The sequence below is a fragment of the Xenopus laevis genome, chromosome 1S (assembly GCF_017654675.1).
Source record: "Xenopus laevis strain J_2021 chromosome 1S, Xenopus_laevis_v10.1, whole genome shotgun sequence".
Classification (NCBI taxonomy): domain Eukaryota; kingdom Metazoa; phylum Chordata; class Amphibia; order Anura; family Pipidae; genus Xenopus; species Xenopus laevis.
This window is the reverse complement of record NC_054372.1, coordinates 145,628,885-145,644,058: the sequence shown is the minus strand read 5'-3', so window position 1 is coordinate 145,644,058 and position 15,174 is coordinate 145,628,885. Positions and strand designations below refer to the sequence as shown.

The 15,174-nt window shown below is 35.4% G+C and overlaps 1 protein-coding gene across 3 annotated transcripts in view; it reads left to right on the top strand.

The window, feature by feature from the left end:
* sfswap.S (splicing factor SWAP S homeolog) overlaps positions 1 to 15,174 on the top strand; it is a 52,119-nt gene that overhangs the window by 13,452 nt on the left and 23,493 nt on the right. For 2 of the 3 annotated variants that reach the window (XM_018244171.2, XM_018244173.2), the window contains 7 exons: positions 3,277 to 3,353; positions 6,085 to 6,310; positions 7,129 to 7,241; positions 7,441 to 7,576; positions 10,277 to 10,511; positions 12,936 to 13,067; positions 15,001 to 15,085. In XM_018244171.2, the coding sequence (XP_018099660.1) occupies positions 3,277 to 3,353; positions 6,085 to 6,310; positions 7,129 to 7,241; positions 7,441 to 7,576; positions 10,277 to 10,511; positions 12,936 to 13,067; positions 15,001 to 15,085 (1,004 nt within the window). The remainder of the gene's footprint in view (positions 1 to 3,276; positions 3,354 to 6,084; positions 6,311 to 7,128; positions 7,242 to 7,440; positions 7,577 to 10,276; positions 10,512 to 12,935; positions 13,068 to 15,000; positions 15,086 to 15,174) is intronic. The other variant, XM_018244172.2, reaches the window with a different exon arrangement.

Genomic DNA, 15,174 nt, shown 5'->3' with positions numbered 1-15,174 from the left:
TTGCAATTGTATAGACAAGCCACATTAAAGGGATACTGTCATGGGAAAAAAAATTGAAAGGAATCAGTTAATAGTGCTGCTCCAGCAGAATTCTGCACTGAAATCCATTTCTCAAAAAGAGCAAACAGATTTTTTTATATTCTATTTTGAAATCTGACATGGGGCTAGACATATTGTCAATTTCCCAGCTGCCCCAAGTCATGTGACTTTGCTCTGATAAACTTCATTCACTCTTTACTGCTGTACTGCAAGTTAGAGTGATATCACCATCCTCCCCCCCCCCAGTATCCTAACAACAGAACAATGGGAAGGTAACCAGATAACAGCTCCCTAACACAAGATAACAGCTGCCTGGTAGATCTAAGAACAACACTCAATAGTAAAAACCCATGTCCCACTGAGACACATTCAGTTACATTGAGAAGGAAAAACAGCAGCCTGCCAGAAAGCATTTCTCTCCTAAAGTGCAGGCACAAGTCACATGACAGGGACAGCTGGGAAATTGACAAAATGTCTAGCTCCATGTCAGATTTCAAAATTGAATATAAAAAAATCTGTTTTCTCTTTTGAGAAATGGATTTCAGTGCAGAAGTCTGCTGGAGTAGCACTATTAACTAGTGCATTTTGAAAAAAACATGTTTTCCGATGACAGGATCCCTTTAATCACTAGGGAGTTTGTCTACAGGTTCAGGTTGAAAGACGCAGGACTATAATTCACATGTGCACAGGACCATTGAGAATCAACCGAACATGGTAGAGTTGCACTGATTGGAATATACTCGCCTTTTAAGGAATATATATCTGTGGTAATAATATGTACACAGAACTTGGTTGAGACTTGCCTGAGTACAATATGTGAAATACAGTTGTAGTTTTTGAATGCTGTTAAAAAAAAAAAAAAAAAAAGAAATCTAAAATTTGGGGCAGAAAAGCTTTCTGGATAACGGGTTTCCGATTAAAAGATCCCATACCTGTACCAGTTCTGGTATTTGCCCTTGATGGAATAGGATGGTGAATCTTGTTATGTTCACCTTAAAGGTCCAGTAAAACAAAACAAAAAAATCTGTCTTTCTCTAACATCTTAAAATATTTCTTATTCAGTGTATGAAAGCCTTTTTCTTTTGCCTGTTTTGTAGTGAGCCATGAATTACATTTGACCCCTCTTTAACATCAGTAGCACTAAAACCATTGTATTCTAGTATTTTTCTACACAAAGTTTGCTTGGAAGGGCCCGATATGATTGTTGTGTAGCTAAATGTGTTCTTCATTCTGTTGATTATACTAGAGATTATGAACCAAAATGCAGAATGTTTATAAGCGTAGGTCAATAGGACAGTGGGGGGAGAGGGGTACATTTAAATACATGGCCCTCTATTGGTTCACCCTCTCTTTTGACCGATCCTTATTGAATTATATTTGTTTGGTCAAATAAAGTAAATTTTCACTCTTCTAAAAATACCAAAATAAAATGTTATATGTGGGTGATTTGCTAGTCATCTTATGCTAGACAAACGCTGCTGATGTGTGCTTTCATGTTTTTCACATTTGTAAAGAAAAATACGTGGCTCATTGGGTTAATGCAAGTGGAAAATCTGTAGGGCTCATTTTTTCCCATAAAACACTTGTGTGTATTTCTGGCTGTCAAACATTCCAGTAGAGAATATCTGATATTAGTCCAAGGAATCACTGATTGATGGTGACTTTCCTTTCATTCAACCTTTTCTTGCTCAGCTACTTACTTTTATCAGAATTCCTAAGTGTCTTACATGTTTTGCAATGTATTCATTGACATTATTTTGCTTTGTCTTCATAGTAGTCAATAAACATCCTGCACTTTATTGTATACAGTGGGTGAATTTAGACATTTTTGTTTTGCATGATAAAAATAGGTTTGTCCACAGCAGATGTATGTGCTTTAATAGATTTTAGCATGTTTCCAATTTAAACACATTCATGCCAGTAATACCAGTTTTTCATATTGTTGAGTAGATCATATTTTACAGTCTTACTTATGGCTGCAAATGTACATTATAGCAAAAAACTATTTTCAATTTGACATTTAGGCAGTAAAGTAATCAATTTTTGTTTTTTAGATTCCCTGCAAATGTCACACGTTAATGCCTCAGGCTAATATCACTGTCCAGTTAATTATTTGGCTTGAAACACATTTCTAATGTAGATAACATACCGTACATAGGCTACAATACCATTTTCATTTCTTAGCACGGAAGACAGCTGTTACTGAAAATATAATCGTAAAAGTGCTTAAGTTACAGTGGACTTTTGGGAGTCAGTGATGTGTGTTTTTGCTTTTACTGTATATTTCCTATTTTAACAGTCTTGCTTTATGCTTATTTTGGAGATGTTGTCTTTGTTGGGGGTGAAATTGAAATAAAAATGAGAAGCCCAAGATCCCCATAACTGGTATGGTTGCACCCTTGCTATAACCTGTGTAGAACAAATCGAATCTAAATCTAAACAGTGACCAACCTGCACCTAGCCTGTATATGTGCAATGTCACCCTAGTTCTCCCCAGTCCTTAATTAATCCGTAATTATCTGTCATGTAAGATGTATGCAACCATCATACCCATCAATACTGGTACAGTGGCTCTCTGTCGCCTTTAGCGCATGCAGATGCAGTAATATTGCTTCAATGCGAAATGCCAGTAATTTCCCTATTTGGGTGTGTACATTCCAAAAAGTGTTATTTTGCAGAAATTGTATACTTTCAAGGGGACCTGTCACCCTAAGAATTAATTCCAAATTCTTTATCATAATGTTAGCTGAGCAAAATAAACTTTACTTACACTATATGTATTATTTAAATTTTGTTTCCTTCAGTCTTAGAATTACACTATCACAGCAAGCATGCAGGGGCAATTTTGTGGACACTGTTATTAAGATAAATTTTGTATTACCCCAAAAAGTGTAAGCACCAGAATGGGGAATCTAATGCCCATGCACAGTGCCCTACATAATTATAGAGCCTGAGGAAGGAAGGGGTAATGTCAGAAGTGCAGTTATATGTAGGAAGTGCTGAATTGAAAGCCTCAGGCATATAATATTTGATTGAGAGCTCAACTATTTAAATACCTTTATAACAGGTATGGATGTTTTAATGAAAAAAATAATTTGTGTTTCATGTTTATTTTGCAAAGGACATTCATTGTGCAGCTTTTTATGTGTAGGTGACAGGTCCACTTTAACAGTCACATAAAACTGTATACTTAAACTGTATTATACGTGACAACTAATTATAATCTTTTTCTTTAAGAATTAAGTGATAATGAAGATAATGAGGAACCATTCATTGCACCAGAAGGACTGAATGTCCCATCAGATGTTGAGCTGGTATGTATGAAGCGGTTGTCAACAGAATTCTGTATGTCATTTTACAGTTAACCATAATAAAAACAATACTGCTAGTCATTTGAAGGTGATATGCTTTATACTTAAACCAGACATACTTCAATGGTATCTCTTTGCATACAGATGTCCCTCTGTCCTGTTTGTTTCACCCATTCACAATTGAAAAAATAGAAGATACAGTAATGCAATTGTAGAAACTAAGATAAACATGACAACAGGGAAATAAATATTGAGCTCATAAAATATTCGTTAGTCACACAAAAAGGGCAAATCGAGTTTGTGTGAATATTTGGTAGAGAAGAACATTTTGGGTGCCATTTTCAGAAATTTCAGAGCAACATCATGAAGCTCTATCTTCCACAGTTCAATCTGTGTTTCAAAGGGGTTAAATCCCATGGCATTTGCAATCGCACACCAAGAAATTAATCACTTGCAATAAATTTCCTCTTCTGTGGGCTACTAAATGCTTTCCCACCAGTGATAAAGTGAATCGCTGGAGGTATAACCAATGTGTCTCTTCAGTCTTTTAAAATCACTTAAAGTTTGGCTTCAGGCGACTTCATAAGATTGAAGCAACACACGGGGTTTACACCAGCAATTCACTTTATATCAGGTGGGATAAGTCACACAGAAGAGGAGATTTATCACTGGTAATGGATCTCCTTGTGAACCATTGCCCTTAGTCACATTGACACCAAACAGCAATGTAGATGTCTTGAAGAAAATAGGTATTGGCAGCAACCAGCCCCAAGACATTTTTATAATTTCCTCTGGTTTATTTAATATAGGGATGAACCGAATACAGGATTCGGTTCGGGATTCAGCCTTGTTCAGCAGGATTCAGATTCGGCCAAATCCTTGTGCCTAGCCAAAATGAATCCGAATCCTAATTTGTATATGTAAATTAGGGGCAGGTAGGTAAATCACTTTTTCCTTCCCTGCCCCTCATTTGCATATGCAAATTAGGATTCGGTTCGGTATTCAGCAAAATCTTTCATCAGGGATTCGGCGAAATCCCAAATAGTAGATTTGGTGCATGCCTAATTTAATAAGTTTTCTGAGCAACTTGTATCATAGTTTGAAACAATGATTTACTTAAATGCCAACAAAAGCTCTCGCAGTTAACTTGATTAATTACAGGCTTACTTACTAATGGCAAATGAGGAAATCTCTGTTCAACTTACCCAAGGGATAAATTTAATATGTGCCACTGGCTCTGCAGGCTTGCAGTGCATTGTCCAGGATTTAGGGACCCCAGCTAGCGATGTGGGGCTTCACCCAAAACCTGCAGTGACCCACAGGTTGACCACCTGTTTGGTGGGTTTTGGTAAAATTTGGCCAACAATTGTGTGTTCGGATTAGGTGTGTGTCAGACTGGGAAAGTATACTCCTCCTCTGCTCCTGAAGATTCTCTGTCTTAGTACCTCTACTACTACTTTGGTAGTGTATGGGAGGGGGAGTGAGCGAGCCTTCCGATAGTGGAGAGGGAGAGGGAGAGCGAGACTTCAGGAATCCTGTGAGGAAAGTAGCGACACCAGGGAAGCAGCTGCAGGAGACATCAGAGCGAGACTTGAGAGGGAGGAAAGAGAAGCCGATAAATGGGAAGGAATTAAACCAGCGGAAGGAAATGTGGAGCCGAGAGCTATACTGGGGGGAAACGAGTAGATGAGAGGCAGCAGCTGCAATTGCTGTCTCTTTAAGCTTATAAAAGGCGTGTTCTGATGCAGAAACGCGCCGTTTATAAGGATATTTACCAAATCTACCAAATTTTACCAAACTGTAGAACGAATATATATATATATATATATATATATATATATATATATATATATATATATATATATACACACACACACACAAAAGACATGAATATCTTGTAAATTATATCCTTATAAACTGAGTTCTGATGTAAACGGAGAGTTCTGATATCATTTCTGTCACATGACTCACTGAAACTTGTGTATTATAATAAATAAAGTACCCCCAGTTGCAAAATATGAGGATATTAGAAGTCACCTCGGAGTTCCATGGCCTGTATAAAAACACTCGTACTTCGGCGTCGTGTTTTTATATGGTCATGAAACTCCTCTGTAACTTATAATATCCTTATATATATATATATATATATATATATATATATATATATATATATATATATATATATATATATATATATATATATATATATATATATAAATTTATATTCATATGTTTTTTGATTCCAATAAATAAAGCTTGTGTGACATGCATACCACCTGTTGTTGCGCTGGTTGTCTGTTTATGATTTGTTTGTGGCACAAAACTGTTAAAATGTTAAAATGTTTAGTTTATTCTGAATATTCACAGCAGTTGTGTGAGGAAGAGGAGAAGATAGTTAAAGGGCGTTTTCCCCCCAAACAAAGCTATGCTGCCAAGTAGGAATAACAGACTTAGGCAAATAAATAAACAGTTGTAATAATTGAGGCCTTCTTTGTTTCTTGCATATGTTCATCACATTCAAAAAACCGAGAGATCGGTTTAGCCATATATTGAACATAGGTCTGTAGTTGTCTTTTAAGTCTCCCTTTGCAGCCATACACTCTATATTTAATTAACCAGATATTCCTTATCCTCTGCTAGATGAAGGTTCAAGAATTCATTAAAAAAAATGCATTACAACTAGTGTACAAAAAAGGACTTTTAATCATCTATGATCTTGTGTTTGTCTTTGCAGCCACCAACAGCAAAAATGCATGCTATTATAGAGCGGACAGCAAACTTTGTGTGCAAGCAAGGAGTTCAGTTCGAAATCATGCTTAAAGCCAAGCAAGCCCGGAACTCACAATTTGACTTCTTGCGATTTGACCACTATCTTAACCCTTATTACAAGCACATACAGAAAGCTATGAAGGAGGGACGGTACATTCCACAAACAGGAAAAACAAATGAAGAGAAAAAAAGTAAATATTCAGTTTACATGTGTGTAGCTAATTTAGTCCTATTTGTTCAGCAGCCTTACATTTTGTTAGAATGGGAAATAACCCGCCTATGCCTCATTATGGCAATGTTTTTGCAGCATTGCTTTAAAAATGTGTAAATCAGCATTCTCCTGAAATATGCTTCTCAATGGCAACACAGTTAGCAAACCGTTATCTATAGACATTTCAGTTAGTAGGGCTTAGAGAGCCATAGGATTCAGAATTCCCAAGATACCCAAGTTGGTCTTAGTGCTCCTAAATCAGTGATACTTAACCTTTGGGTCATGATCCAATATTGGGTTCCCTGATTGTTAGAATAGGTCCCCATTTCAGTTTAATACAGTTTCATTTCTTTTGGCAATAGGCATTATCTATTTATGTATGAATGTGTGTGTGTGTGTAATATTTATATTATATAGCACTACAAATGTACATAGTGCTTTACAAGAAATAAAACACCATCCAAGTATAGTAATTATAAATTCAACAGTGAAAATAGATAAATCTGAGTTAAGATGTTTCAATACACCATTTGGATGAGGCCCCTGCCCTAAAGAGCATACAATAGACAGAGACAAAAAAGAAGCTAGTTAATATAGACATGATTAACTCTACAGTGAATGATTGAGGTGGGCTTACTGTTCTATTGTAATTCTATTAAAAAATCTTAACTTGCACATTAGTCAATAGCCCTGTCTGTGCCAGCTATGTTATTTGGAGAATGATTAAAATATTTAGTTATCTTTAAATCGTATTCTATATTAATATTATTTTACCTACAAAATTCTTGCCGAGCACAGAAGAAAAAGATGATGAGGACGACGACGACGATGATGATGATGAGGGAGGTGATTACCTTCATCCAAGCCTTTTTGCTTCCAAACGCTGCAGTAGACTTGAAGAGCTCACAAAGGTATAATGAAATCCAGTTATCTCCTTATATGAGCATGTGTATATAACAGTCTAACTATACATGTATAATATATCTTAATTGCTATCTATTTTATACTGATCAAACTGTCATTTACCTGGTTCAAGAATAAAAGCATCCATTGGTTTGGACTTCGGACTGTTCTCATAATATATTTTTAAAATACTTATTTGTTCTACAGCCGTTGAAAGTGATTGATCCAGACCACCCACTTGCAGCTCTTGTAAGAAAAGCTCGGAATGAGAAAATGGCTTTACAGCAGGCGACTGACAATATTGGACCCCCTCTCACTGCCCAGACTGAAAGCACAACAGAGGGTAAGTTGAACACACAAAAAAATCTGCTTACTAATTCAGATAAAATCATGTATTTTCAGTTCAGCTTTAATTCTTATTTACCTTTTTCTGAACCCATACAATTCACCTACAACTATCGGTAACATTAAAATATTTCAGTGTATTTATGTCATTTTCCTTTGTCTGGGTTTAAGTGCTGGAGGCCTATTTATCAAAATTCAAATTTGTGAGCTTTAGAAGGTTTTTTTTTGAGTGAAAAAACTTATACCTCAAATTATTTGAATTTATAGGCTTAAAAATGTGTGACTTTACAAATTAAAAATCAAATTTAAAAAAATTTGGATTTTGACTCTCATTGAATTCTAAATGAACTCCCCAGCTTTTAAAACAGATTTTTTTTTTTTTTTACATTGGAGTTTTGTTTTTTTGCTTAATAAATATCCGGTATTTGAGTTTTCGAAAATATAATTCAAATTTGTGAGTTCAAAAAAAAAAAGTCTAATCGTGCCAAAAATTCAAATTCGAATCTTGATAAATCACCCTCTTAGTGTCTGTCAAATGAATGCGGATCAGCTGCCAATGGATATGGGGATATTTGAATGGCATTCAATGAGCCTTCTTGTTTTACATTTTCAAAATGTTTATACTGAAACGTTTGAAAAGTTTGTTTTATCTATTATTCTTTTTGGGGTTTTTTTTTCTTCTATTTCTATTTCCATTTCATTTTCTTTACTAAAATAACCTCTGTGTTACTCCAACATATTCATTCAGGCTAGCTACAAGTACAACCCTTTTTGCATTTTGTATTGTAGCTACAAGTACAACCCTCCAGGAAAAAATCGTTACCAGCATAATAGAGATGTGATTTTAAACTGTGCAGTAAACACTGTTTTGTTAAACAATGTTTTGTTATAAAAGTGTTCGAAAATATCAGTCATTTTTTTCATATGCTTGAACTGTGATTCTCTGCAGCAGATTTTATGTTTTGGCAACAAGCTGTACCATAAATCTGGTATAGTTTCATGGTATTTCTTAGCGTAGTCTGTGAAAATCTATAGTTTTTTGTTTTTCCCAACAATGCTTTGAAGGGAATATTCATTTGTGCCTCATTTTACTTGCTTGCAACCCTTGGCCAGCTTGTTTACTCCTTTGTAGGTGGAATATATAAAAATAACAGGGCTTTGCTATGAGATATCGCTTGCTGTGCTATGAGAGGTGGATTTTAATGCAGTGCAGTATGAAAATAAGGCAGTATTTATGTATTTTTCCCAACAGCCGGGTAGTTCTATATCCTTTTAACTGTATGGGACAGATTTTGACCCAAATACACTCAATAATGCATTTTTGGATTGCCCTATATGCACAGTGACATGGCTTACAGTAAATTAAACAAAAAGCCTGCATAGCCGTTCTAGAGTATTTTAACCATAAGGCACAGAAATACTGGCAAAGAAAACAGTATGAGATCGTAGCTCTAGAAAATTATTTTTTTCTATGGAATGCAGATTCTGTTCATTTCAAGTTATGGTGGCAATAAGGAGTCTTTCAAGAGCATTATACCCAAAGTTTTACATGAAACCCAAAAGTCATAGAGATAAAAAAAATATTAGATACTTGTTGATGTTCTCTTATTTCACACTAAGCTGAACAGACATGGGAAGTTCTGCTTATTTAGTGAGGTAGTAAAACAAGCAGATCTTTCCCCATTTTTGCATTCATGTGTTTGGCTACATCCAATTGGTTGACCCTAGAAATGGTTGGATAACATGGTTACTTGTGGCAACATGTAACTTTTTTTTAAAAAAAATGTACTATTTGAAGAACCCCTCTTCAAGCCATCTTTCTTATTGGTAATTCAGTGTCAAACTCTGATGTTTGGCTTCCCTGGTGTCCCTAGGGTTGACACCTGGCCAGTATTTTACCGGCCTGACTCGTAAAAGATGATGTTTGACCCCAATGTTATTAATAGGGAAAAAATCGAAATATAAAGGCAGGCGGTATTTTTTTCCAAAAAAGGTGGCAACCCTAGGTGTCTGCCCCCCCCCCCCGTCATTATGTATAGGCATGGCAGAATAGGAAATCTGTGCAATTTATGCTTATTCTTTATGATCTCTTAAAATATATTATTTTTAAATTAAAATCTTACAGATCGTGTTAGTTTTTTTTAGTCACACTATCCCATTATATAAGCCTTTATTATATAGAAAATAAAATATGTATAAAATAAATGTACCTTGTGCATATACAAATGGTTATGGAATGCTATATTTGTATTTGCTATTAATTACAAAATTAATTTCTTGAAAATGTGCTTTTTGCACTCATTATATAATGATGTATAACCTTTCCCCTACTTCACATGGGTTTTTTGTTTTTTTTTAAAGGTATCAATTTATAACTGATGTATAGTAGCCGCATACTATATACAGTAAATGTAAATATAAATAATATGGTCACCTGACAGGATATACAGAATTGCCCCCAGTAACTTTCCCTTATTGAGGTACATGGAAGTTATTGCTTTTTGGTTGCATTTGCACCTGTCTGGCATAAGCTGAACACTCCCTGTTCCTAATAATTGAAATGTAAAAGCTGCAGTTTCAGGGTTTTTGTTTGCCAATTTCTATAGCTCTGAAAAATTAGCTCTAATTTAGTGAACATTTTTAATATTTAACTGTGAAAATGTGGCTGAAAGCTTTTTTCTTTTTTTTTTTCCTCTAGCAGCTGTATCATCTACATTTTACAATTACTACATGTTGCCGGATGGAACATACTGTCTTGCACCGCAAACTCCAGGAATGGAGGTTAATAATTGCTACAGTTCAGTTACAGCAGGTGGGGCTGCACAAATGGCAACAGGACCCATAGTTACTCCACAGTCCAGCAATACTCCTCCACCTTCTGAAGTCAGCTGTGGCACTAACACTAAAGACGCTGCAGATTCTTATTCAGCAAGGTATTGTAAATGTTTTTGGATAGGAAAACACAGGGAAGACAACATTTCTTTATTCAGTGTTTTACTTAAAAATTACATATTTAAAAATGCATATCTGTTGGTAATATAAAACATTTTAAATGTGGCTTTGAAACTGTTCTATCAATTTTAAACATTTTTGAAGTGTATATTTTCTGTGATACTTATCCTAGCAAGCTTGCAAGTGACTCCTAGACATGTATCTTTTTTCACTTCACTTTTTTTGCAAATGTTTGTAATTTTCTGGAGTTAGTTATTTTAGCAATACCATTCTTAAAATGCCAATACATCTATAGTTAATAACTCTAAATAGATTCTACTCAAAATTCTCTAACATTTGTATTTCTTCTTGTGGCAGATTCATTGAACCAAGCTATTTGTAAAACTATATGAAATAAATTATTAATTTCTATTCAACAATCAGGAGGAATATGGTAGTAACAAGATAAATATACATTTCTGAATCATATGTTTGTCTACTTAGATGAGTAGAAAAACATCCTTGTAGTTTAATAATAGGCTTAAAATGAGCATGTATCCTGTAGTGTGTTAAAAAAAGACATGTAATTGAGGGACCAAAAATAAAGTTTAGAATTAGGGTATTACTTAGTAAATCCTGAAATATTATCTAAAACAATCTTTGATTCCTTGGGTTTTACATAATTAGATAAGAAGCACACAGATAATCCCCATGCATAATAGAATTCTGCTTATCTCTGTACTGGCAACTGGCAACAACTTAAACATGGAGGAGCTTCTTTTTCCATGTTTGTCTTATTAAGCTCAAGAAACTATAGGATTTGAGGCTAAAGCTGGCCATAGACGCAAAGATCCGATTGTACAAATCGAGGATTCATAAAATTTTCTAACCGTGTGTGGGAGAGTCCCGACATTTTTCATCCGGTGAAGATCGGTTGTTTTGTCGATCGGACAGGTTAAAAGATTTCTTTTGGCTGCCGATAATATCTCTGCATGTATTGCTGATCTTACTATTTCAGTGGGAGACTGTCACCAGCTTTGTCGGACATAACTTTCATACGATTGCTGTCAGGGGCAGAATATTGTCTGATCTGTTCTTTTACTACTTTATTTGATCTGAATGGTTAGTGGCAGGTCGGGAGATGGGGAAGTCCGATCGTTCAAAGGATTCGAACGATCTGATCTTTGCATCTATGACCAGCTTAATGTCAGACAGGGGCTGAAATCAGTTTCTGGTGCAGACAAAAGAGGAAACTAATTCCCAACTGGAGGCTGATTTTCGGCCTCTGTCTTTCAGCAAGCTGATTTCAGCCCATGGCTGGCATTAGCCTTAGGCAAAAACACAATGACCTCATGCTGAACAAGAAAGTATACTGTCCCTTTCCGTAGAAGATTGGTTAAATTCATGGCAGCCAATTATTAAAATCAAGCATCATTTGGAGTGAAGTTATTCACCCTATTACGCACAAAGTTTCCTGAAATTTCTTGCATGGTCTTTAATGCATATAAGAAAAGTGAAATTAAATCGTGCAATAAGTGCAAATAAAATGGGTTTGTGTGCAAGACAGAGCCATGTGCATGCAAAGGGCGTGGGCTTGGGATAGGCAGACAGGAGAGGTACATGCCTAGTGCCCCATCCACTGTTGCGCCCTAGGCATCTGCCTCTTCTGACTACCCTTCGTGACATATCTGGTGCAATGTTAAACCGTGTAAACAGCAGTAATATTTTATTTTTGATGGGGGGGATTTTATTTTTCCATAGTATTTTATTCTGACTTTCCCATTTGGCAAAGCCTGTCGAGATCCAAACCTCTTTTCCATATTGGACCCTATACCATACTGTGATAGATATGCTACCATAAAAAAAACATCAAACTCTGTCAGAGGCCTTCTTGGCATTCATCAAGAGCAGTTAGTTAATATTATCTCTAGCTGTCTGTAATATAACTTCTTAGATCATTGTGATTAATTTTGGTAAATGAGGAAACCAGCTCCCCCTCCACAAATTTTTTTTGTCTCTTGAGTGCATCATAACGTTAAAAATTAATGTAAAGTACTTTTACACTGACAATATTACCATTTTAGGAAATTCTGTTACAAATGGATATCCATTATAACTACCGTACATACATTTAGTATTTTTTATGTTAATTTCTCCATGCTTTCAACAGGCATGGAATCAATGAGTAGGCTGGAAGCAGCGTAGAAAATCTCAATGTACATTTGACTGGACAGTAGAGAACTGCTTTATTCAGTAACTGATATTTTTCTCTTTTATTGTTCATTTATGCAGTGGGTGTTTTACATTTCTCCATACCTGGCTTTTTATGTCTCTTAATTTACTTAGAAATTAAAGTAAATCAATATTAGATTAAAAGAATTGTGTCTATACTTTTTATCGTAACACTCTCATTATTGTTTTTGCAGTGCACTTACTCCTGTGGTTGCCATCATTCCTCCACCACCTGATATTCAGCCAGTTATTGACAAGCTTGCCCAGTATGTTGCTCGGAATGGAATTAAGTTTGAAACAAGTGTTCGAGCAAAGAATGATCCAAGGTTAGAAAACTTGTTTTGCATTGTTTTACACCCAAACCCGGGGTACCCAACATTTTTTTTACCCATGAGCCACATTCATATGTAAAAATAAAGAAGTTTGAAAGCAACATAAGCGTGCACAAAGTTCCTGGGAGTGCCAATTATGAGCTGTGGTAGCTCCTGTTTAGATTTGCAGCAAGCAGGAGGGTCTCTTTGGCAGAACACTTTTTTTTATGCAACTAAAGCTTGCCTTTAAGACAGGAATTCAAAAAGAAACCACTGGGAGCAACATCCAAGGTATCGGAGAGCAACATGTTGCTCAAGAGCCACTGGTTGGGGATCACTGCCCTAAACTAATTTAGTTGACTACATAAACAAAGACTGATGGTTGAAAAATATTTTTTAATTAAAGAAAACTCACTAAACTCAAATCTGAATTTATAAAAAAAAAATCTGCAGAGTTGGAAAAAGTTTGTATTAAACAATACAAAAACTATAAAATCCACATTAGATTACATGACAACACAGGACACAGTGCAGTCTGCATATTCTGATTATTAATCAGTCTTGCTGTATCAGCTTCTGGCAGGTATTATTTATTATACTTGTGCTGTTTTGATAATTCATGATGATCCCTAAGCAGCCCAGACCACTCTGAGCATGTGCACAGTCTTGGTCTTGCAAAGATGTTTAACAAAGTTACAAGATGGTGACCCCCTGTGGCCAACTTTGAAAGCATAATCATTTGTTTGATTAGGCTTTTGATTAAGTTTGTTTAGTATACAAAATACAGCATTTCTAGCCTTATTCTATTTTAGACTTAAGTTGCCCTTTAAAAGGAGTTTAGAAAGTTCAAAAACGTAGTGTATGTAAGGGTTTGCTCAGAAAAATTTGCACAAAAATTTTGCATTTTGAAATTTGCATTATAAAATGGGTAATATATGAAGGTCCCCACAAATGTTCAATGTCTATAGTGAATAACAAAGTTTAAGTGGGGCAAAAAGCACACATTGTAGAGGAGTGGGATGTGCAAGTCAAATGCAAATCTGTTATTAAAGGGTTTGTTCACCTTTAAATTAACTTTTAAAATTATGTTGAGAACGATATTCTGAGATAGTTTGCAATTGGTTTTTTATTTGTGTTTTGAATTATTTCACTTTTATTCAGCAGCTTTCCAGGTTGCAATTTCAGCAGTCTGGTTGCTAGGGTCTAAATTACCCTAGTGACTATGCATTGATTTGAATAAGAGACTGGAATAGGAGATCTGAATAGAAAGATGAGTAATAAAAAGTAGCAATAAAAAAAAATTTGTAGTCTTACAGAGCATTTGGTTTAGATGGGGTCAGTAACCCCCATTTGAAAGGTAGAAAGGGTCAGAAAAGGGGAAAAAAAGGAAAAATGAAGGCCAATTGAAAAGTTGCTTAGAATAATCCATTCTAAACATACTTAAAATTAGCTTAAAGGTGAACCAACCCTTTAAAATCAAAGTTCCAACCCGCCTTAGTTAAAAGTTTTTCCTGGCCATGACAAAGTGTAGCATTTGGTAGTACAATGTTCATATTCAGACCCCTCCGCTGCTCTGTCTATTGGAAGATGGCGTCTGAGGGCAGTTAATAGCAGAAGAGGGCATTGCAGCTTCCATTAAATTATAATCTACGTGAAACCTATGTGATCATCTGTTTCAATGGCCAAGCAGTAATCTAAAAGCGAAAAAATATAGAGAAGTGGTCGAGCAAGGTCATTGTCTACTATAGTTGGTAGAAATGAGGAAAGATGCCAGACCGTAACTGTACTGTATAATGACCCAGGGAATTGATTCTGAAACTTGCTACACACAGAACTGTATACAATGTGTGTCTGTGTGCAACTGTGATCATAATAACATTGTATTCTCTGTAATGCTTGAGGTAAAACTTTCTATTACAAGTTTGCTAAATATTCTGCAATTTTTCAGGTTTGATTTCCTGCAGCCCTGGCATCAATATAACCCATATTATGAATTTAAGAAACACTTTTTCATGCAGAGAGAAGGTGTCCAGGTATGTGTTTTTAACTTGAGCTTTTTAACTGTATTTTGAAGACTCTCTTGTTTTGGCTAATTTTGATTAGATCTGTATAATTTGATAGT